Genomic DNA, 25898 nt, shown 5'->3' on the forward strand with positions numbered 1-25898 from the left:
TCTTTTTTTTTTTTTGAGCAGCAGGTTCTAGTTATTACTTGAATTTTATGATTTTTGGTTGTTTTTTTTTTTTTTTTTTTTTTTTTTAATTCAGAGTCTTGAAGTGTCCCTGTTAATCTGATCCCAGTAAATCGAGAGTCTGCTTTATATTTATTTTTTAAAAAATACTGTTGGTTATGTAGACTTGCAACCTGGCCTTCTCAACCCAATCTTTTCTCATGGTCATTTCTATTTGGTATTAAAATGCACATCACAGATCACAGGTTGGAGTTACTGTTGTTTCAAATTGTTTCAAATCAATTTCTCATTTTCAAGGAGGAGAAATGTTATCATTTATGTAATTTCCAATGTTTTATTTGGGATGGGCCAGGAAGAATTCAGTGTGCTAGTGAAATTGGTAACTAGCCAATAAATCAGTCAGATATAATTGATTTACTGGCTAGTTACCAGGTGATTTAAAGAGATATAAAAATGAAGAAAAGGAAAAGAAAAAGCAATACCAATAAAACTAAAAATAAAATGAAGTTAAAATAGAGAAACATCTGGTTATACTGCATTTTATGAAATAATTTTAATGTAAACTGACTCAGTCAGATCAAGTTCCACACAGTAAACATGATCGTTCTGTAAACTGTTTTTGCTATAAATATGTTATATAAAATTATTTTCATCCATTTATCTATCTGCAATTTAATTCAATAAGTTTCATTCTCATATAGTTTTTATAAAAACTACATTATCAAATTGTTTAGAATTATTAGTAATAAGTAGAATTACTAGTAATTCAAGAAAATATCTACAAAAAAACATTCAGTAGAAATCAAGCACCTGTATGATACAGATTAGAGCAAGTTTTTTTTGGGGGGGGGGATTGAGAGAGATCACTAATTAACCGACTAGTCATCTAAGCAGAATCTGGATGTTAAACCCTTCCACAATTATGTGTTTGTATACTTTTTTTCTTTTTTTTTTTTATATGGGCTTCAAGGAGTACATGCATATATTTACATTTTCCATGATCATTTCTAATAATGTGTTCATTTATGTATAAACTGTCTAAAATCTTCTATTAAATGCTGTATTCTCTTATCTGCATTTCCAACTAACTAATAAAGCTTTGATCCAAAGGATGATGAAACTGAATTAAATGATAAACAAAATGCAGTAGCTCAATAAATACAGTAAATCTCATAAATCCAGTCAGATTTTTGAAAATTCCAAATATGGATATAAAGATTTGATTTGAATTTTTAACTTTCTTTGAAAGTTATGCTTCTGTTTTGTTTGTTTTGTTTTTGGTTTTTAGGAGCATTAGCAACTAAGGCCATATTGCTCCGGGAATATGCGGTGGTCATTCCCTTGACCTTTCCGCATCCTCCGTATTTGGTGGTGACGGGCTCGAACCCCGGTCTAATCAAGAAGCGTGTGCTACGCACTGCTGCTCCTTCCCACCTGGCTACGGAGACGCCTTTGAAAGTTATGCAACCTTAATACTCGAGTGAAGGGTAATTTATATTATTTATGTATTCTGTACTCAGAAAGCTCAGGTGAGCTGATGACATAATTAATGCAGTCACACAATCAAAGACAAAACTTTAATTTTATCAGTGAGAATTCAGGGCAATCCTTCAACTGCACTGCATAATAAGATAAGTATGCTTTTTTATTAACTAAATATTTTGCTAACTAAATTAATCTAAAAATATTGTTGGAAATCATATTAAAATATCTTTTAATCAGCGAACACAGTAGCTGTGGTCTCTAATCGCCACAGAGTGAAGATTAGAGACCACATGTCAGGTCTCTGACCCTCACTCTAATTAGAAGCCATGGGCTCAAACTTGGTATCAGCCCATGCTGCTGGATTTGTCTGGTGGGTAGCATTCCTACCTAAGAAACAAAGATCATGGTTTGAACCCACCTACAATATAGGGGTTGCAATTGTCCAAAATTTTTTAATTATTATGAGACATAAATGGTGCAATGGAATTTCAGCAAACTGAGTCACCTTAAAAATTAAATACATACTACTGTATAGGCCTGCACTGGCTCACCCACAGCGACCCATGGGTCAGATCTATGGTAATTTTGTGGTTCACATGCAGTTTCGGCTTTTGAATGTAACTAATTTAATACCATTATACCAGAAATTAATATATTTACTCATGAAATAACTATTTTTTTTTTCTGAGTAATGCAGCATAGTTTTAGTGTGTAAATTGTAATATGCACAACACTTCCACTGATATATTTATAAACTACATACATACACCTAGTTTTCTAGATTTAAAAAACTATTTTTAACTCTCTCTCTCTCTCAAAAAAAAAAAAAATAATAATAAATAAATAAATAAATACACATCCTTTTTTCAATTTATGAAGGCAGAACTAGACAAACTATTGGAAGGATGGATAGGTGAAATGAATTTTTTTTTGGCTGATGCTCTATAAGATGTTTTCATGCATCATTTACCACTACTAATACTAATCTCTTATTATGATGTTCCTGTTATTATATAACACAAGTAACCCTAAAGTCAGTGCTGCAGAATTAGAAATTGAATCAACATTAAAAACAAAATCCTTCAATACAAAACTGAAAGGGAACATCATTAAAAATTTCCTACAAATTGCAACTTGCACTAACTTTTTAGGATCTCATTCACTGAGTGAAATCCAATATTACTATTTACTTTATGTTGCTTATGGTTACACAAAGAATTGCCTGCATTTTCATTGTTTTTTGTTTATTAAAACAACCTGTATGTTCAAAACCAGCCCCCTTTGAGGTAATAAGTTTAAAAATGTGGATATAAAGATTTGAATTTTTATGGTGCACAGACAACTTCGTCGAAGGATATAGAAAAATAATAGAATAATTAAAATAATATATAATTAAGAAAAAAATAACTATTTAGTTAGAAATCAAGGCTGGGAATTGTGGGAGGATATGGGTGAACTTGCCCCCCCCCAAACGTGAACTGACATTGTAGTTTTGACCAATTAAGCGATTTGCATAAATCATACAGGTAATATTTTAGGTTATACAGTTTCATTCAGTCTTTATCAGCTACATTATTTCTCTCTGTTACAGAATGGGAGGGTTTTATTTCTTTCTATTCCTGGCAATGGAGCAGCAAACAAAAGAATTTTCTGCATCTGGATTTCCAATTCAAGAAAGGATACTGTTGAACCTGAAAACTATTGATATCCTGTTTCCACACAGCCACTAACCAAAAAATTTGTAAAATTAATGTTTTTTTTTTTTTATTTAACAGGTTTTGTTTTTTTTATGTATATAAAAAATATATTAATATTACTGACTGAGTGAGTTAATTTAAAGCTAATTACTGCATTATTACCGATATGTAGAAAATTTAATACAAATTTTTTTAATAAGTCTTTTTTTTTTTTTTTTTTTTTAACGGGTATGAACAATGCAAGTCTAAGTGAACCTGCACAGGACTCTACACTACTGTAATACACTGTGAGCTAGTGTGGAACATATCACATAGCCTAGGAAATAGGTAAAACAGTGAGAACTGGTATTTGGAAATTAATAATAAATAATATTGGTTAATTATTATTTTAATTAATATTATATTAATTATTATATATTGTAATAATATTTAATTATTATTAATTAACAATTTCATAATTTTAAAAAGAAACCAGCAGTGCCTACTTCCCCTCTGCCGTTTTGAATTTTTAAAAGCCAAATTTACAAATGCATCCTATGAAGCACACAAGTTAGTCTAAATATATATATATATATATATATATTATATAAATATCATGTGACTCACATAAGACAACTGCTATCTACAATTTTTCTCTAATTCACTGATTCTCTAAAAGTCTAAGAATTCTTTTAATGTTACATTACTGAACATGATAAATGTAGATCTGCATTCAGTAACTGTACTGAATGCAAAACTATGGTACTTTTTTAGTTTTTTTAAAAACTAACAAAAAAAATATATCCATATGGAATGAAGTATAGTAGCAAAGTAGCCTTGCATGACATGCTTTTGTTATTTATGCATATACAGTACCGTATTCGTGTCATACAAGACAACAAACACAATATATATTGTGTTTATTGTCATGCATGACACGAATGAACAAAATTTTCAAAAATCCTTTATTTTCACAAAAAACATATTGTAATAAGTCAATATAAAAAAATTAGAGCGATTTATTTTTTCACTTCTTTAAAAAGTCTGAATTGTTTTTTTTAACAGGAGAATTTTTTATTTAGTTCTATTTCCACACCACTTCCTTTTTTATTTAGTTCTATTTCCACATCACTTCCCTCTATCCTTTTCTCGTAGGTGACTCTTTCAACAATGCCTTCGTCTGTTAATAAGTGAAACACTAATTCTTCATTGTCAATATCAACCCACTGATCGATCAAATTCTCTGTCAGTTCCTGCTTCTTGAGGATATCTCTAACTGCCTGTAGTTCACAATATATAGCAATTTATCCACCATTTTGCTCTTTATCTGTCACAGTTTGATTCTCTCCATCAGCTGTTCTCAGAAAACTGCTTTTTCTCCAACAAATTTGGATTGAATCTTTCAAAATACTCTCCCAAGCAAAACCAATTTTGTATGCTACTTTCTTTAAAGTCAACATTTTTAGAAATTCAGGAACATCACAATCTGAGGATAGCAACAATAAAAGTAGCTCGCACCTTAAAATTATAAATGTTTCTTTGATCAAGGGACTGAATTAATGCTGTGGTATTTTTTGGTAAATACATAGTCCTAATCTTTTCATCATTGGATATGAGACTGTCAGAAGCAGGCGTGCCAGACAGTTATCTAAAAACAGTAATGTTTTCGGTTCGGGGTGGTTTTTTTTTTTTTTTCTTCCAAATGCCGTTGCGCTGAATGTACAAATGTTTTGTGGAACTAGGTCAGGTGGGGAAACCTCCTACAGTGCAAGGTTTGCAAAAGCAAAGTAATATTTTTCTCAGAATTTCTTTCAACAGCAAAGTGAAGCAGAAAGACCTGCAGTATATCCGAATCTGTGGTATAAACAATGGAATTATGTATCTAAATCTGTGGTATAAACAACGGAGAGTGGTGTAATATACATTCTAGGGATTTTAATATTAAGTTACTGAAAGAGAAGTTAAAGGAAGTGCATAAAGACTATGTAATAACACCAACACACATGCCTACCTGGCTTGGTTATAGCATGTACCAACACAAACAGCCACCTTCAGCTAATTAACCTGGAAATATTTATTTCCAAAGAACACGACAATATCAGAATAAAAATTTATGATAAAAGAGAAGTGTGTTCAACTTCCAAGCAATTAGTTTTCCAAATTACTCTATTAATAAATTTAATATTTATTAAATTCCACATAAACAGAACATTACACAAATGTTAGATGGCCCAAGGATAACCATACAACCATACTTAACTTAGTCATTGATTGCGTATGACAAAAATAAGGAGGATATGTTAGGTGGGGGTTAGCTTATTACTCTATTACACTACTAAAATCAACAAGGGGACAACTTGTACATATGCACAGCTGGTCATTCCACTGACTATTTTTTTTTTTTTTTCTTTGGTAGTTATTGGCACATCGGCTTCTGTGGCCATAATACACCTCCCAAGATTTTTGCAGTACTTTGATCCAAGCCCGAGGCAGGATTCGAACCCGCGACCTTTGGGTTGCCACTGACTATTATTATGTATCATTTTTAGCTGTAGAAACATACCCATATTGCTATGGTCATGCCCAGTCTTTATTCTTATTTTAATTTGGACCTTCTCAACATATTTTAACTTTCTTATTGTTGTTGTTTTTTTTTTTTTTTTTTATAATCATTACTAGTGTATAATTTAGTGTGTAAAAAGTAACTAGTGTAGTAACTATCACCAAAATTGTAAATTAATATAAGTGTTACAACTATGGACATTGATGATTATATTTATTAAATTTATTGGCTTTCATAGCATAGCACTATTTTAATATGTTAAATTTTCCAAAATCTCATTTTTTATCAAAAACCATTGAGGCACACAAGTCAAAAATCTCACTTTTATCAAAAAGCATGGGTGCTTGCATAGCAGTAACTTCAAACCATACATTCGGCCATTTCAAAAAGACAAAGCAATGAAGGCATATCTCAGATGACCAACAGTCCCTTTAATTTTAATTTCAGCTTACCAGCTGAAAGTAAAATTAGCTCCTCCTCTCTTAAATTTTATTTTTGATTATTGTATATTGCCACTTTAATATAAGTGGTTATTCTGCCACTCTAATATGAGTGGTCATTATTCTATTTATATTTAGGCCTATGTAATGTGGTATAAGACATAAAAACAGACAGTTCTACTTTGTATTTATACAATAATAGGAGTTTTCCCTATCAGTAATTAGTTTTTAAATAAGTGCAGTAATTAGTTTTTAAATTTTTAGTGTGATTACTACTCTAATTTAGTCTTATTTAATATAAACAGATTTCATGTTTTTACATATCCTGTTTTTTGCATATTACAAATATGCTAGTATTACTATCACTTACTGTATACTGCTTTGTTACTCTGGTGATATTACTGTATATTAAATAGCATTTTTCCATGTGTGAGACAAAATGATTTTTTTTTATTAAATTGGAAATTATATTTTATAATTATGGTTATATATTTTATAATCATATTTCTGATTTTATTACATCTCTTATTCTTCAGATTGTAACTACTGGAGTGTAACAATTCACTTAAGTGGCTTCCACCCATCCATCCTTCCTGATGGGAGGATAGATGGGCGAATAAAAAGACCTATCTATAATGGTCTCTTTATAACTGTTCTCATTAGTTAGTAGTTGATCTATTTGTATTACTTTCCAAATTTTTTTTATAATTCAAATAGATTAACTACTACTAAAAGGTCCTCTCATTATTCAACCAGGTACCCTCCCATTAGGAAAATACTTATAAGTGAACTGTTACACTCCAACAGTTACAAAAAATAATAGGATTGCTTCACATGACTTCGTATTACACTAAAGTACTAAAAAAAAATACCATTAGCTAGATGGAAGTACTAATTAGAAGGAAAGCTCAGATGGTCGGCAAGAGAAAGTAGCCAATCTCAAAACTAAATTTACCGATTTTTATGTACTTTTTCAGATTCATCCGGTTTCCCAAAAATAGCCAGAAAATGGATTAGCAGATCTTGGAGGTACAAATGAATTTTACATTATACAAGATATTTTATGCATGTATGCAAACATGTTTTTAAAACAGCATAAGTAAATTAGCTTAAGTCACTTTGGATATGATACAATACAGTATGAACAAATGTTCACACTGTATTGTATCCAAAGTGTGGCTTAAGTTACAGTGACTGAGTGAACTTCAAAGTGTGACTTTAAGCTACAGTGGTTTTTAGAAAATATTGTTTCTGATGAATAACAACTATTCTGATAAATCAAGCATTTATTAGAATAGCTTTTATTTCAAAAGCTTCCTTTTAAAATCTGGATGCAATAACTTATAATGAACTTTAAACCATAATATATTCTGGCAAAATCCTCCTCCATTATAATTATAATCAAGTTCCACTGTATTTTAAAGACGTATCATATGCAATGCACAAATCAAGGTAGAACAGAATTAAATCTCCAGAAAATATTTACCACATTCGTTGAATCCTTTCCCTTTAACGTTAAGGAAAATTTTGGAATAAATTATTAGTAATGGGTAGGTATATCCAACATGTTTCCACTATTTATACTTAAATGCAAACTGACATGCAATTTTCCACCCATGCACCAGTGTACAGAATTTATGCATTAGGATAAATATAATGCAAAGCAGAAGCATTAGTAACACAGTACTAAAATTTTTCATTAATAATCTGTTACTGTGAAAAGTAAACAAAACTAAAACTGAATTTTTTAATTCCAATGCGCAAAAAAAAAAAAAAAAGTCTTATTAATATAAATTAATCTTAGGATGAGCTAAGATTTAAATCTGAAAACAAAAAAGCAATTAAGATTTTCTGAAATGAAAATCATAAAACAAAGCATAAAAATAATTAAATTTAAATCAGATGGGGAGAACGAAAACTGAATACTCATAGGGGAAAAAATATCGAATCACACTACAAAACCAGATAAAGAATGTAATATCTTATTTTCTGATTTGCAATTGTTTCATGAATTACATTTTATGATTTTATCAAATACATCTTAGCTCATCCAACAACTGACACGACAAGCAAGATGTTAGATGTTTCCATTTAGCATAACACTCTTAAATGAAATCTCCAAAAAACATAAAATTGTAAGAAATGCAAAAAAAAAAAAAAAAAAAAAAATTAATTTTTATGCAATATTTGGTAAGGTAGCATTTTTATATCTTCTTTAGCAACACAGAAATAGTGTTGTATGAATATATTTCATGCTGATAAACATTGTTGCTAAGTCCTATTTCAATATGACTTAATTATCTGAAAAATTAACTTAAGAATATTAGTTCAATCATGAAAAATCTGCACTCACTCAATAAATAAATTACAGAAATTGACTTCAAATGACAGGGTTAGAAAGAAAATTAAAGAGAAAGTGAAAATCCCCAAAGTGTTAGTAACTGATGAGTAGCATGGTTAGTAAAAATATTAAGTCTTTAAAGACAAATTCAGGCAGAGTTAACATAATTTGAACCAGAATACACCTGTTAACAATAGCAGAAAGAAAGCAACCCAACCTTCATATAGAGGAAAAGTTGAGAGAGACATCTTTAAATCCAGTTGTAGTGAAGTGTCATCCACAGCAGATAGTCTTTGCTTCAGTCAACACAGCGAAAGCAGTAGTAGTAACTCCAGAATGCGTAGAAGAATGCCCAAAGCTTCTTGCTATTCAAATATCTGCTTTGAGATTATAAAACTCTTTTTAATGTTTCACATAAAAGTTAAACTAAAATTTATTTCCTCTTCTTTCCTTATAAATATATGTTACAAGACTTATGCATAATATATACTTTTTAAGTTTGTATAAATTTTCCAAAACAAACATTAAAAAAATTTTTTGTCCATTTAATTTTTATATATATATATAAATAATGAAATCTTTATTTAAGATTAAGATATTCTACCAATAAGAAAATTAAAAACCAAAAATTTGCTGTTTTTTTAAATAAACCTATAACCACTATTGCAGTTTAACCAAAGTATGCATCATCCTCCACAATTCAATTCTTAGATAAACAATAGTGATCAGATTTAATAATTCTGAATTTTTTTTTCTGCCACAATTGACGGCAGTTCAATATTATCACTAAAGCAGCAACACCAAATATTATTTGCACTACAGTTATCATTAGCACTATAGCATGATGGACCAAACCACTTCACACAGTATAAATGTTCAACTGAAAATAATCTTAAAATATTAAAAATAAAACCAGTACAAAATTGTACAGAATTAGAAAAACAATTCTGCAAACACCACATCTCTGCTTTGGCAGTTGCACCCCTAAAGTAGGCATGTCAAACTGACATGGCATGGTGTTTCACATGACCTATGGATCATACACATTTGTTATATGACTCCAAGTGTTTTCAATTTTCATAGGTTAACCTATATAAAAATATAGGTAAATGGTGATATTAAAAAGATATACTATTATAAAATTTAAATAAAATTCATAACCTATACAAACCTTTCTAAATTTTAATGGTCAATATTTCCCCTTGCACAAAAATATGTGCAAGGGGAAATATGTCTGAAAATACTTAATACACACACAAGCACATCTCCTCCCCAGAAAACGTGCAGCCCACCAGATGCAAGAAGTTTGGTGGCCTATGTGTTTGGTACTCGTCCACTAAAACATGCCAAACCAATTCTACAGTATTAAGAAAATTATTATGAAAAAATTTATCTGATACCACTATCAAAACTTGGCTGATGAAGGATTAGCCAACTTAGATTTAGTTAGCATTAGCATCAGTAGAAGCATATGATGCAAGAAAGCAAGCCTATGCAGCATCAGCCAAAAAAAAAAAAAAAAACCCTCCCATTTCACCCCTCCATTCATTCCAAATGCCTGTCCAGCTCAGCCTTAAATTTATTTAGGCTATCAACTTCCACAACAAAAGATGAAAGTCTGTTCCACCAATCACCCACCTGCTGGCTAAAGGCAAATTTCTGCACATCTATTCTACAACTATCTTACCTCAATTTGAAAGTTGATATGCCTATGCTATAATCTTAAGCTAGTTTTGTTATGTATTCTTTCCCTTTCAAATTTATCAACTAATCTCAGCTTTTATTCAATCTTCATGATAATTTTCTTTCATTTCTTTCACAACTCAGAAGATTTACAATTAAATAACAGCAATGTAATAGTAGCAATGCTTTAGCTAGGGCGCCTCCGTAGCCAGGTGGGAAGGAGCAGCAGTGCGTAGCACACGCTTCTTGATTAGACCGGGGTTCGAGCCCGTCACCACCAAATACGGAGGATGCGGAAAGGTCATTCAGGGAATGACCACCGCATATCCCGGAGCAATATGGCCTTAGTTGCTAATGCTCCTAAAAACCAAATAACAACAACAACAGCTTTAGCTAGAAGAGCACGGTATAAGAATGGACTACGAAATGGTTGAAGTGGGTTAATGATTAGTATTAGTAAATGATAAAAGGAAGCAAGCTAATAACAGCATCAGCAAAAAAAATATATATATATATATACTCCACCTCATCTTTCCATTCCCCTCTAATAATCAAATTCTTCCTTAAATTTATTCAAACTACCCACTTTCAGAACACCAGATATAAGTTTGTTCCAACAAACAATCACTCTCTGGATGAAAGTAAAATTTTGAACATTTTAAACTTATATCATCTCTTTGTCACAGAAATAATAAGGTTGCCGTTGGCATTTAGTTTACTCTATCCATTTAAAGTCTTAAACACTTCAATCAAGCCTCCTCACAGGTGTCTAGTTTCCAAATGTTGGAATTTGCACAACTGAAGTCTATGGTAATAGAATCCTTTTATGTCTTTGACTAATCCTGTTATTCTCCACACCCATTCTAACAGATCTACATCCCTCTCAAAATGAGGCAATCGGATCTCAATATGCAGCCTTATACAAGGAGATAATCACCTTATCACTGCTAGCAAAATTACTGTATATTGCTGACAAAATTCAATGAGCTGTCCTAACTAACAGCCTGTCTTCCCCACTCAGAACTTTTCAGACAGTAAGAATTACCCCGAAATCTCTTTCATGAGTGTGGTACAACCCGATTGTTATTCTGGGATCATTACTCCCCAGTGCAGCATCTTGCATTTATCAAGGTTAAACTTCACTTGCCACTTCTCAGTCTAATCTGTCCAAATTTTCTATGCCTTGTTCCCTATCATTAAACAATCTGCCAACCTTTGCATCATCAGCAAACTTAGACAATAAGATTGATATGCCTTCATCAATACCATTAACAAATACAGTAAGGGGGTCCAGCAATGAATCCTGAGGGATTCCACTAATAGCATTAATCCAAGAGCATTGCCAATTTATAACTGCCCTCTTGTCTTCTGCGACTCAAAACCAACACTTTATCCATAGCAGTAACTTGCTCCAATGCCACTACTCCAATTTATACAGCATTCTTTTATGCACAAGAGTATCAAAATTTTGCTTTTGTGAATCCTAAGTATATATGTCAAAATTATTTTTTAAATCCAGTTCCTTTATTACTGTCACAGTAGCTGATCAGATTCATCAGCAAAGATCTCCCCTTAAAAAATCCATGCTGTGGTTTTTGTATTCCTGTCAAGATTATCCTGCAATACTTCTTTAATCACTGATTCCATTATTTTCACAGGAACAGGAGTCAAACACAGTTCTGTAATTAGTGACTTTGCCCTATGATCCCCCTTTTGTGAACATAAAAGATGTTTGCACATCTAAAATATATAGGAACCTTTCCTGAATCCAAAGGTGCTCTCATTGTAGGGCCAAAGGTTTGCTGCTTCTTATAATATAATTGTATAGATTCCAATACTATAATACTACTGTTTCGTGAGCCAAAATTTCTGAGTAAAATAATTAATAGGTTAATTTACACAGAGCTTTTTTTTTTGCTGGCTCCCTGGTTTGGGCAACCTGGGAGTAGAATTGCTGGCGCCCACCGGTATTACACTGTCTCTGGTGGGTGTGGGATTTTGTGCATTTCAGCACTACAGGTGATAGTGGACCCAAACCAGCACATTAGGCTGGTTTGGGTCCAAACAAGCACCAACACTTTTTCAGGCCCACTCTGCAGAGGTTCTGCACCAACACAGATGAACAAGGTGGAGATGGGCAAATGCCTAGGAGCCACCAGCGATACCACACACACACGCACACACAAAATAATACTGTGTTTAGGATAAAAGTAAAAGTCTCAGGTGCTTTGTTTACTTTTATCCTAAAAAATTTATTCCACTTTCTTTATGCCATCCATATCTAGTGGGTCAATGCAGTTCATCCCTTTCCTTCTAGTGTTAACATAAGCAAAGAATTCTTTACTATTTTTTCTTGCATACTTAGCTAAAGACTTAATCTACAGGGTGTTTCAGTTAAACGTTTCAGAACTTCTAAGAGGGGTAGGGTACATCCTGACAATTCGAAATCATATAGCAATGTGGGGTCGGAAATGCTTTCCTGAAGCGGTGTTGTACACAGAAGCACCATAAAGAAAAGAGCCAATAAGTGAGAAATCGTTTTAATAATACATGAAAAGAAGCAAAAGGTACATGATTAAAGTAAGTGTTCGAAGTTTCTTCCACGGGCTACAATGCACGCCTCACATCTCCGACGCATGGACATCCGAACATTCTGGAATACTCCAGGCGAATTTCGAATTTCTTCGGCAGCTACTGCGATTCTTGCAACCAGCTCCTCAGCATTGTCAACAGGGGTGTCATAAACTAGCGATTTCATATGACCCCAGAAATAAAAATCAAGACATGATAGGTCGGGTGACCGAGCAGGCCAACGCACGGGACCACCACGTCCAATCCACTGTTGACCAAATGTGACATCCAGGTAGTTACGAACATCTCCGCTATAATGGGCAGGGGCTCCATCGTGTTGGAACCACATTGTCTGTTGCGTCAATGCAGAAATCTGTTCATTTCTCAAAATGTTGTGGCAATATTTGCTGCAGAAAGATCAAGTGGATAGGTCCGGTTAGACGACACGGTAACAGGTAAGGTCCAATGAGGTGATCTCCCATAATACCGGCCGATTCATTGACCGAAAATCGAATCTGTGCTGCACGACATCGCACGACGACTTCTGTGTACAATACCGCTTCAGGAAAGCATTTCCGACCCCACATTGCTATATGATTTCGAGTTGTCAGGATGTACCCTACCCCTCTTAGAAGTTCTGAAACGTTTAACTGAAACACCCTGTATATTAGCTTGCCTAACCCCTCTTTCTGACTTGATTGCAGATTAATTTGTAATTAATTTAGGTTTATGTTCACCAATAATTTATAATTATCCCATGCATTTTTCTTCACCACTATTCTCATCAGTTCAGCTGACATCCATTTAGGACAAAATCTTGAACAATATCACTCAGCATAAAAAGCTTATTTGCTTCTATGATTACTTCTCTGAATACTTCCCATTTAAAATACACAGTTGGTAACATTATCAGCTGGTCCCACTGAAAAGAATTTAAAAACTGTCTGAGGCCATTGTAGTCACCTTTATGAAAGCCATTTCCTAGTCCTGTGCCCTTGACAGGTTAGCTTTAAATCCAACATCAATATATTATGATCACTGCTACGTTGGTTTCTTCTTGAGATTCTTAATGCATGGAAGGTCTGATAATGATCAAGGTTTCTCTTGTTACCTCTCTAACAAGCTGATGCATAAAGCATGTCAACAAATATATCCAGGAAACCTCTTCCACTGTGCAAACCACTTATCCACAAGTTCCAGTTAATAACTGAAAGGTAAAATCTACCATTAGAAGACCCTCTGATTTGCTCACCCACTACATCAGTCTATATAACTGTTCATTATATGACAAGATCCACATGCAGAAATGCTTTGTTTCTTTGATTTTTCTTGGGAGTTTTCTCGATATTGATTTTATTCAAAATCACTAAATAGAATTCTTAAAATCAATTACAGATTGCCATTGTGATTACTGTAATTGTAATAGTAGTATTACAGTAGTACAATACAGTAGTATATTTTATTTTTAACTTGTTGCATTCCCAGACAACAGATGGCAGAATGAAATTTACGCTCCATTACATGGAGAAAATCATGAAATGTAAAACTAGACTGCTGTAAAAAGGAAGAATAGAAAACTGATCATAAATATAATAGATGTCTTCCTAAATCATCATTAAACTCCTAGGATGCAAAAATTTTACATTTTTAAAGTTGTGTTGTGTACTGTATTATCACAGTTGTGTTATCTGCAACCAGATAATCAAAAATTTTTGATTTGAAAAAGTTTCATGAACACACTGTCCCAAGTCTTATATTTCAAGCCATCCCACATCAACAGCCCGAGATTTCAACTGCAGTTAAGTGCATGAATCAATTAAAATTGTTTTTTTTTTTTTTTAACTGATTCACACTTTGAACTGCTCTGTCCACTCAGCTATAACTATAAATAATTTAAGAAATGGTTATTTCTTTGATTTCTCTATTAAAATAAATTTAAAAAATCCCTGCCAAATTTCCAGAAAGTAGGCAGAATATACCATGTGAAATGGTGCTGCAAAGCTATATCATTAGATGAAAATCAGCTTTTCAGCCACACACATTTCAAAGAAGCACAAAAGTATTCACAGGGGTTATGTTCTCAACAATACGTGCAAACTAAAAAATCACAAATGGTAAGGTTAAGTAAGCTCTGTGGTAAAAGGGAAATTAAGTTCATGGACTGAAAGATGAGGGTGTATTTGAGAAGTTTCTAACCTATCATAGAAAAAAATAAATCATTCTGGAAAGGAATCAACTTTCATTCAACACAGAATCATCTCTAAAGATTATATACACTTGCAACATTCCCTCATTTTTTCCTCGAACCTTTAATAAATAACTGCACAAAAGTCATTATCTGTGCATTTAATTATTTATTTGTAGTAAAGCATTATCCTTTCAAATGGTTTTGTTTTTTTTCGCTGCAGGAAAGAGTAATTTAAAAGAGCCATATCAGGAGAATAGGGCTAGGATGACGGTAATTCATAAATCAACTGTCTCCATTTTGGGAGCACTGTCATGCAGAAAGAGGAATCCATCTGAAGAATTCCCAACACTATTTGGCCTTTTAAATTGGTCATGAAAGTTCAGTAGCAATATTGAAGAATATTGCTACTGAACTTTCATGAATTAAATAAGATTTAAAATGAATTAAAACACTTAACTCCACAATTCAAAAGTAAGCAATCTGTTTATTTACTCTGTAATTTGAAAAACCCTACATCCAGAACATTCAACCAGAGAAGAATATCAACCCTTCACTGTCCCAAAAATTGATGCCATCACCTTGGTAGCTAATGGTATCCTTCAAAATTTCTGATGAGGAGACCCTTCATGATATCACTCCATGGATTGTTATTTAGTTTCTGGATGTAATCAATTTACGGCAAGTTTCATAAATTGGCTTCCAGACTTCTTTGAAGCTTGGTGAAATTTCACAAGGGTGGTCATTGTACAATTTGCTCTCTTTTAGTCCACACTGAAATATTCGGGTATCCATTTCACCAAAAAATAGTTTTTTTCATGGTCAATTTTCAATTGTTCACACATTAAGTATCTTTGTTATATACTGTAATATATGGTAACCCAATCCAACAATCTTTCCAAATTGTCATCAATATCATACAGCATAAATATATTTTCTGTGGTTTAGAGTCAAAGGGTTATCCAGATATGGGTTCAGCTTTGTGACTATGGCCCATTCTGAATTCAGATACCCAATTCATTATGGTGATGTATGATGGATAATCATTCTGTAATCTCCATTTGATCCTCATGGATTTACTTCCCAGAGAGTCCATTCAAAGAAAAAAAAAAAAAGCTTACCACACAGCTCTTCTTTTGTGAAATTATTAGTTTCTATGAGCATGATTTTTTGAACCTAAAAAAAAATTAAATAATAATATAAGAATTTTTTTTGTTAATTTTATTTTCAAATAATAAAATATGATAAACTAGAAACTTTCCAAATACTCCTTATATTTATTTTTTTTGCATTAAATTATTTTATCACTGTATTTATATAATGTATTTTACTCATTGATTCTGTCAGGTGTACAATGAGTAGAAATCTATTGATGATCTGACTACAAGAGTTTGTGATATAAATTAATGCAACCAAAAGCTCTATCAGCAACAAAATTTAGATGTTCCTAACTTTAACCAACAGCCTAAGGTGACGATACACTGCTATACAATATAAAACTAAACTTGTGATGAAATCTTTTCATTGTGTATGCAGAGGATCCGTCAACCCCTCCCCTAAACTATTATCATAATTTTCCAGCCGTAAAAGCAGGACATAACATTTGGTTTCAGTAATTTTCAGTCAATCACTAGTGATGTTCACTAAAGAACCATTCGTGTCAGCACCATCAAATCTGTCAGGCTTCAAAATAGCAATAAGATAATGCACTGAAATGATACACAAATATGCTTACCAGGCAATAAAACAAAATGAATGTGATTTGTCAACAAACTTCTAAGAAAACAAATGTACAGCTACAAATTTTCCTGTGGGCACCTATAATTGACAAATGCAAAACAAAATCAGATTTTGTGAATAATTATGTGACTGTTCAGTGAGCTTAGTTAGTTAGTTATTTTGGTTTTAGGAGCCATATTGCTCCAGGAATATGCGGTGGTCATTCCCTGACCTTTCCGCATCCTCCATATTTGGTGGTGACGGGCTCGAACCCCGGTCTAATCAAGAAGCGTGTGATACACACTGCTGCTCCTTCCCACCTGACTACGGAGGCGCCGTTCAGTGAGCACAAGCTCCAAAGTTCACTTGTACCTTCACATAACTCTTCTTGAAAATGTGTATGCTGGTCAGTCAAGCTATTCTAAAATTAAATTTAGAAGTGGGAATAAATGCTCACTCTTAGTGTGACAACTAAATCACTCTGCACCCCACTTGCTCAATCTCAAAGAAAGGTAAGTTTTCAATATTTTAGTCAAGTAAAAAAAATATATATATCACTATGAACTTCCCAGAACATTATTTTAAGAAATAAACTTGCATTATAATGTTAAGAAACCCATTTGTGGCAATACACCAAACTTCAGTTAAAATCTGTTAAAGAGGGATCTCTGACTGCTGATAAAAGTGAATGGTGCAATCACTTTTATCTGTGTTCTTTCATTAATTCAACAAGAACATCAGGGAAGTTTTGAAGCTTCCCTTCAACAGGGGGAACCTCCCCCAGAGAATTGCATCAGTATGCTATATGTATACTACTTCTTAAATTGTACATCATTAAGGTTACGAATGTACATTTGTGAAATAAGCTTATGGAAAGGTTTAGTTCTAGTAACGAATATATCAGTTCCATTCGTTTTACTATTCATAATGCACTGATGTAGTGAGGCAAAGTTTGAGTGAGAGAGAGAGAGAGAGAGAGGAAGGTGATATACCACATTAAGTCAAGTTTTTATACATGCCATATGCACACTAAAGTGTGCCTAACTCCTCAGGTTAGGCAGCACTTGGTAGTACCCCTCACCTATACACTACTCAGACTCCCTTGAGTTACAACTTTCACTAAAAAGTAACAAGATTATAGAGATGATCCCAAAACCTCTTAGAGCATTACCAACATGTTCAGTATTTGGACTATCTAATGACTAACTCAAAAAAACAGTTTTGAAGCTGTACTATCAAAATGTAAGGAGTGTCAAGTCTTAACATAACTCCCATAATAACCCCAAAAAGCAACTCATATTGTACACTAAAGTGATGCCCAGTATACTGCTCCAGTGATCTCAAATCTCCATTAAACAGTAGTGGTGCTGTACCTGATGATGATAGTTATCTGCCATCTAAGTAACAGTGTGGCAAATGATGTAAGAAACAAAGCTTATACATCAGCCCAAAAAAAAAAAAAAGCACTACACATTTCTCTCATCCATACCCTCCAAGAATTCGTCTAGTTCTTCCTTCCTTGAATTTATTCAAACCATCCACTTCCACAAAAACAGATAAAAGCCTGTTCCAATAATCAATCATCCTCTGGCTGAAAGCAAACTTCTGCACATCTATTGTGCAACCATCCTCCGTCAACTTTAAACTCACATCCCCTTGTGTGTACTCTCAGCAAGAGGATGTTTGCCATTCACATTCAGCTTATCCATTCAAGAAATGGATAAGCTGAATGTGAATTCAGCTTATCAAGGCCTTAAACACCTGGTTCAGGGCCATTAACACCTGATTCAGATCACTCCACAGGTGCCTAGTCTCGAGAAGCTGCAGAACTGAAGCCTTTCTAGGTAAGCACCCTTTTGTTCTCTTCACCAATCTGGTTGCCCTTCTCTGCACCTGTTTCAGCAGATCTACATCCCTCCTAAAGTGAGGCCTTCAGACCTGTATACAATACTCAAGATGTAACCATGGCCTTGTACAAAAGGATAATTACCTCTTTATCCTTGCTAGCAAAATTTCTGTATATCATTCACAAAACCCCATGAGCTGTTCTGGCAGCATGCCTGCACTGCACCGAGAATTTCATATCTGACAGCATAATCATCTCTGGTCTTTTTTTAGTTTTCACTATCCTGAGTGTAATATCACACAGTTTATGAATTACTCTGGGATTACTGCTACCCATATGCAGTATCTTGCATTTGTCAATGTTAAACTTCAACTGCCATTACTCAGTCCACTGACCCAAATTTCCTAGATCTTGTTGCAGTAGCTCATCCTCATTACTGTTGTTAACCACCCTGCCAACCTTTGTAACATTTGCAAACTTTGACATTAAGCCTTTGCTATTGATGACACACCTTCATCAATAACATTAATAAATATTGACAAACAACAATAGGCCAAACACTGAACCGTGGAGAACTCAACTGATAACAATAATCCACAAAGAGCAGAGCCTATTGATAACAACTCTGTCTTCTTCCACTTAACCATCAATTTATCCACAGCAGTAACTTTCCCTTAATGTAACATTGCTGCAGTTTATATAGCAGCCTTTTATGTGCAACAGTATCAAAAGCTTTCCAGAAATCTAGATATATATATTGTCAAAAATTTTTTTTACATCCAGTTCCTTTGTTACTGCATAATAGTAACCTATCAGACAAGACTGTCCCTTAACAACTCCATGCTGTGATTGCAGTATAATTGCATTCCTGTTTAGATGATCCTGCATTACTTTTTTAACCAGTGATTCCATTATTTTCCCCGGAACAGACATTATGCTAACAGGTCTGTAATTACTCATGTCACCTTTTGACCTCCCTTTAAGAATTGGGGAAATGCATGCACAAATCTCTAGTCCTCCATAGGGACCTCCCTCTGAGTCCAAGGATGCTCTCATAATTATGGCTAAAGGCTTGCTTATCTCCTTTGCCTCTTAATATGACTACCTCTTAATATGACTGGATAGATCCCATCCACCCCAATTCTTCTTTCAGTTATTACAAAGTCATTTAGCTCCCCAATGGAGTTTGCTAAACTTCTGGCATCCCCTAAAGAATTCCTCATGTAATTCTTTACGGCAAAATTGAATTGACAAATTGAATTTGTCAGCTCAGTTTGCTGACAAATTCAATTTGTCAGCAAACTGAGCAGGGTAATTAATAATTCACTCACTGACATCAAGTGGCCCAATATTATTCAATCCCTTCCTTCTATTGTTAATATAAGCATAGAAGCTGCTTTTCTTTGCCAAAGACTTCTCATAATCTGCCTTAGCTTGCCTAACATCTTTTGTGACTTGATTAGAGGTTAATCTATATCTACCACAGGCTTTTGAATCACCTGATAATTTATATGCATCCCATACACTTTTCTTCTCTGCCACTAGCTCGAATAGTTCATCTAACATCCATTTAGATCTATTTCTTAAACAATATTTCTTCGTTGGTATGAAAAGCCAAGGAGCTTCTATGATTACTTCCCTTTTGCTGTTGGTAACATCATCAGTTGGTCCCACTAAATAGAATTTATAAACCGTCAGAGACCACTGTAGTCGCTCTTATAAAAGTAAAAGCCTTTCCCTTTACCCTTAGCAGCGGTTATATCTTTAGTACAATGTAATTAATTGTAAGTACTTTAATTCAGCATTAGTACACTGTGATCGCTGCCACCCAGTGCATCTTTTACCTTTAGATTCTTAATCCATGTAGAATCACTCCTAATAACCAGATCAAGAGTATTACTTCCTCTTGTCCTTCCTATATACATTGTACACTGTCACATTCAAATTCAGCATCGCTTACGTCTGAGTGACACCATGTTTCTGCTATCCTTACAATGTTTGTATTTGAAGACTTCAAATTCATCAAATTTATTTACACTGCTACTGCCATTAGTAAGAACGTGTGCAAGTATACGTATACAAGCACATGTTCTTACTCTTATACAGTTTCATTGTTCCATGATGATCCAGAACAGGCCTTGAAATCCTTAGTACCTTGCTTTCTGGGCTGTTGCATTTTCCAACAGACACAGTACAAGAATTGCTCTCACCTCTGCCTCGGCTCTGGTTAAGCTATCAGTCTGTGTATCCCCTAAGCTAGCAGTTTTCCAACCCACCTATCACTGTCTCAACAGCATCAGCAAATATTCTTGCACCCCTTCTATTAAAGTGTATTCCATTCCTGTAAAAACAGACTCTCCTGTTAACAAGTACAGACCATGCCGAGAAAAATTCTACCCCACGAGCCTTGCACTTTCTCTCCAGGGCTATATTGATTGACAAGACTCTCAACACACACTCCTCCTATCGTGTCTGGGCAGAATTTCAGACACTTTCAAATTAATTCCTAACTCTGCCCTGTACTTGTTAATTCCTAACTCCTAACTCTGCCCTGTACGGCAACGTGTACAACAATATCACCTTTTGTACCCATAAAAGATGATAACTGCCCTACGACGTCATCATCTACTACATCATCACCCCAGAAACCTGATGTGCATGATGCACATCATGTTTCTGGCAGCATAGACAAGAGTCCGTCGGCAGAACGGTCTGATGGGTATCGGTAAGATACCTGAAACGATACCTTAACGTATAGTAGTTTAGGTGAATAGCTTAATAAACTATATTATTAATTTCATGTGGTGTAAGAGTGGTATTAAATATAATAATAATCTTAAGCCTCATGAAAATCTTTATGTAAGCCAAATGGTGTGTTCCCTATAGGCAGTGGTTCCCAAACTACTGAGATCTACGGGCCCTTTCAAAATTCAAAAAAAGTTTACGGACCCCTTCAAAACTCAAAAGAAGTTTGCAGACCTTTATATATATATATATATATATATATATATATATATATATATATATATATATATATATATATATATGTGTGTGTGTGTGTGAACACTGAGTTTTCTGAAAAGAAAATTCAGTTTTATGTTTAAAACAACAACTTTATTCTTATTTTTACATAAAAATATAAAAACTTCGTTTATCATCCATTTGCTATACATAGAATGAATAATTTGACCAGTTCTAAGAGGGTCTTGTTTTACGGACCCCCAGGGATTCGCAGACCCCATTTCGGGAAACACTGCTATAGACAAAAAAGACATCTGCCTAGGGCCCCAATCAGAAGGGGGGGGGGGGGGGGGGCAAAATCACTGTTTCAAAAACTCATTGCTGTTTTTTACTTATTTTCTTAATTGATTTTTATTGGAACTTTCTACCTGCCAAGGTCGATGAAATTTTATATTTAGTTCTTCCTTAAATAGTTGAGTTAATTAAAAAAATAAAGACTGCCTTGTATGCAACCAGCGCCACTGCTGCCCTTATGCATAAGGCAGTACAGTAGCAGGGAGACGGTAGCCATGATCTTATCAACTAGTTTGGTTTTTATGGTGCATGAGTGGCTTAGGCTATAATGTGCCAAGTCCGCTAATTAACCAGTTTTGACTGCATGTCCAAGCAGAACTGAGGTGCAGCATAATAATTCAGCACTTTTTGATTTTAATAAATGTAAGTAACTGAAATGAACAAGTGTAAGAACATTAAATATTGAGTGACAGAAGAACATGGAGAGCTGAACTTTTTCAATAAGAACATTTTAACTTAAATATTGTAGGTATTTTATTTTGTTTTTAGAATATTCATTTTTATTTTGTTTTATATTAACAAATACGGCAGATCCCTGATATATAGCAATAAACTCATGGTTTCCTTTTATTTCTTAAAAAACGAACTTAGACAGATTTCTTTAATTTTATTACATGTAATTCAGGAATTCCCTGCTCAAATCAGATGTCTGGCAACCTTGCTTGTATATCAACTTGATATATTAATTTGTCAGTCAGTTATTTGTCAACAATTTTTTGTGATAGTGTAGTATTTATTTTGTAGGATCAATTGATTCCTAAATTCCTCCTATAATACAGTTGTTGCGTTACATTGGGTTTCCATTGTCTATTGCTTTATTAAAATATTTAATTATTTAATCAGAAAATAATTGATTAAAAGTACAAATTTTTAAATTGTAAAATATAAATCTAAAAATATATTTTTTCTTAAGGCCATGAAAAGAACGTACAAATCTGGTGAGCACAAAAGGAAAAAGTTAAAAATTAGAGGAATGGAATTAAAAAAAAAAAGCAAAACTCGTTACATTTTAATTTTATTTCAATAAAAAAATCGAAAAGAGTCTCAAAATGACACCCGATCATTACAACATAAGAAAATAGTAGACATAACTCCTGCCTCTTCATTATCACCAGACAATGTTACTGACGATAACTCTTTCACCATCACACAGGAAGCCCATACCAATAATGGAACGGCCACAGCACTTTCTGATACTATTAATGATACGACCAAATACCAAACATATAGAAAAGATATTGCTTTATGGTCAAAATCCATCACGAATGACTTCCTTGAATTCTGCCTTCATGAAAAACCACAAAATGTAGGCAACATAAAAAATTCAAAAATAGATTTTAATTAAGGGAAAAAAATAGTTACAAGAAAACTAAACAAATCACATTTCTATTTAACTAGAGCTAACAGTACTCAGGAAAAAAGAGAATGGTAAATACTTTCAGAAACAACAAATTCAGTATACAGTTTTATTTTCAAATTGTTTTCAACCAAATCGAATGTATTAGTTACTGGATGTAGTGATTGGAAAAATATCGGTGATATTTTAAGAAGGCATGATGAGTCTAAAGAACGTAAGGAATGTATGTGTGCATATAATTAAAGTGCTTAACGTGTAGGAAGAATTGATTCCGAGATGATAAAAGCATATGAAAAAAGAAACAACTATTGGCGTGAGGTTTTAAAAAGGGTTGCTACTACTGTGAAACTTTCAGCTACGTTATGACTGGGATTTCAATGACATGATAGTTCAAGTATAAGAAATTTTATGAGTTACTTAGAATACTTAGCAGCATTTGATATCTTTATAAAAACTCATTTGGAAACTTATAGTAAATGTAGTAAAGGACATGAAAATTATCTTTCAAATAATATGTGCGACAAATTCATTGGTTTAATGGCCACAAACTTCAGAAATACAATTATTAAAAATATCAAAAGCTAAATACTTCACTTATTGTTGAATCAACTCCCAATGTAAGTCATGCAGATCAGTTATCTTTTATCATAAGATACATAGATAAACAAAATCAAATACATGAATGTTTCTTATCTTTCATACATAAATTGAAAAACATGATGTTAATTATTTAGAAAATATTATAATATCAATCTTAAGGGAGTATGAGCTAGATATCAGCATTAGCATTAGTTGAGGCATATGATGCAAGAAAGCAAGCTTATGTAACATCAGCCAAAAAAAAAAAAAAAAACCCTTCCCATTTCACCCATCCGGTAACTCCAAATGTTTGTCTAGTTCAGCCTTAAATTTATTTAAGCTATCAACTTCCACAACAACAGATGGAAGTCTGTTCCAGGAATCAACTGCCTGCTGGCTAAAGGCAAACTTCCACACATCTATTCTACAACTGACTTTCTTCAATTTGAATCTTTACCCCCTTGGGTTCTTAATCCGAGCTAGCAGATGAATCCCATCAGCATTGAGCCTACTGAAACCATTCAAGACCTTATACACCTCAATCAGATCACCTTGCAGGTGCCTAGTCTCCAAACACTGCAATTTGCAGAACTTAAGCCTTTCTTCATAAGAGCACCCCTTTATTCCTCTCACCAGTCTTGTTTCCCTTCTCTGTACTCTTTCTAGCAACTCTACATCCTTCCTAAAATGAGGCCTCCAGACCTGTATGCAGTACTCAAGGTTTGGCCTAACCACTGCCTTATACAAAGAGATAATCACCTCCTTATTCCTGCTAGCAAAATTCCTATATATCGACAAGACTCCATGACCTGCTCTGGCAGCCTGTCTGCACTGCTCAGAGAACTTAATATCTGACTGCACAATTACTCCCAGGTCTTTTTCATTCTCCACTTTCCTGAGTGTAGTACCACACAATTGGTATGTTTCTCTTGGGTTAGTGCTACCCATATACAGTACTTTGCATTTGTCAATTTTAAACTTCAGTTGCCACTTTTCAGCCCATCTGTCTAACTTTACTAGATCCTGTTGCAGTAGCATACTGTCTTTACTGTCATTAACAACCATAGTATCATCTGCAAACTTGGACATTAAGCCTGATATACCTTCACTGATATCATTGATAAATACACAAAACAACAATGGGCCCAGCACTGAACCCTGGGGAACTGTATTAATAATATTAGTCCAGGTAGAGCAATGTCCATTTATTACCACTCTCTGCCATCTCCCACTCAACCATCTGTTTATCCATTGTAGCAACTTGCCCTTAATGCCATACCACTTCAATTTGTACAGCAGTCTTCCATGTCTAATCAGTATCAAAAGCTTTCCTGAAATCCAAGTATATGATAATGAAATTATTTTTTGCATCCAGTTCTTTTGTGATCATATTGTAGTATCCAATCAAATGTCAGACAAGACCTCCCCTTAACAAACCCATGCTGTGTCTGAACTATTACTGTAGTCTTATGATCCTGCAATGTTTCTTTAAGCAGTGACTCCATTTTTTTTTTTTCCCCTCTTTTCATATTCCCTCTTCTCATATGGCATTCAATGGTACAGCAATTAAATTCTACAAATAAAAACCTTCAAAATAAAGATTCAGATTTACAATGTGCTGTAAATCTTTTAAAATCATTGTGATTATATATATCAGACATTTGAAATAAGAATGAGGTAACAAGGTAACATTCAAGGTAAACATTTTAAATTATTTTGGTATATTCACAAATTTAAATGAAACATCACCAAGGGAATATGACAACTGTATTATCATTTTAATAAATACTTGCTCAGATGACACTGACACTAATGTTTTTAAATAAGAATTAATGCATTTTATATATTTTGCAAAAAATGAAAATTTAAATTCACCTTCTTTAATGTACAAAGCAATTCAAGGACTAGCATCAACTTTTCCTAATGTGGACATAATTTTAAAAAGATTTTGTCAATTCCTGTTTCAAATGCATCAGTAGAATGATCATTCTCTGTGCTTAAGAGTTCAGAATTATATTAGAAATTCACTTGGACACAAAAATTAAGCAAATGGGCAATAATTTGTATTGAGAATGATATTACAAACAGGTTTGATTATAATGAACTGACATACAATTTCT

At 33.6% G+C, this 25898-nt stretch overlaps 1 protein-coding gene across 5 annotated transcripts in view; it reads right to left on the reverse strand.

Moving 5' to 3' along the window:
* The window catches only part of SpdS (Spermidine Synthase), a 227213-nt gene that overhangs the window by 159077 nt on the left and 42238 nt on the right, over positions 1-25898 (reverse strand). For 2 of the 5 annotated variants that reach the window (XM_090389401.1, XM_090389400.1), the window contains one exon: positions 8741-8888. The exons of 2 other annotated variants lie outside the window; for them this stretch is intronic. In XM_090389401.1, the coding sequence (XP_090245527.1) occupies positions 8741-8771 (31 nt within the window). In that variant the 5' untranslated portion in view covers positions 8772-8888. Of the gene's footprint in view, positions 1-8740; positions 8901-25898 lie in introns of all 5 variants that reach the window. One more of the 5 variants, XM_090389399.1, reaches the window with a different exon arrangement.

Source organism: Mastigoproctus giganteus, unplaced genomic scaffold (assembly GCF_048544385.1).
Source record: "Mastigoproctus giganteus isolate SK-2022 unplaced genomic scaffold, ASM4854438v1 scaffold_16, whole genome shotgun sequence".
NCBI lineage: Eukaryota > Metazoa > Arthropoda > Arachnida > Uropygi > Thelyphonidae > Mastigoproctus > Mastigoproctus giganteus.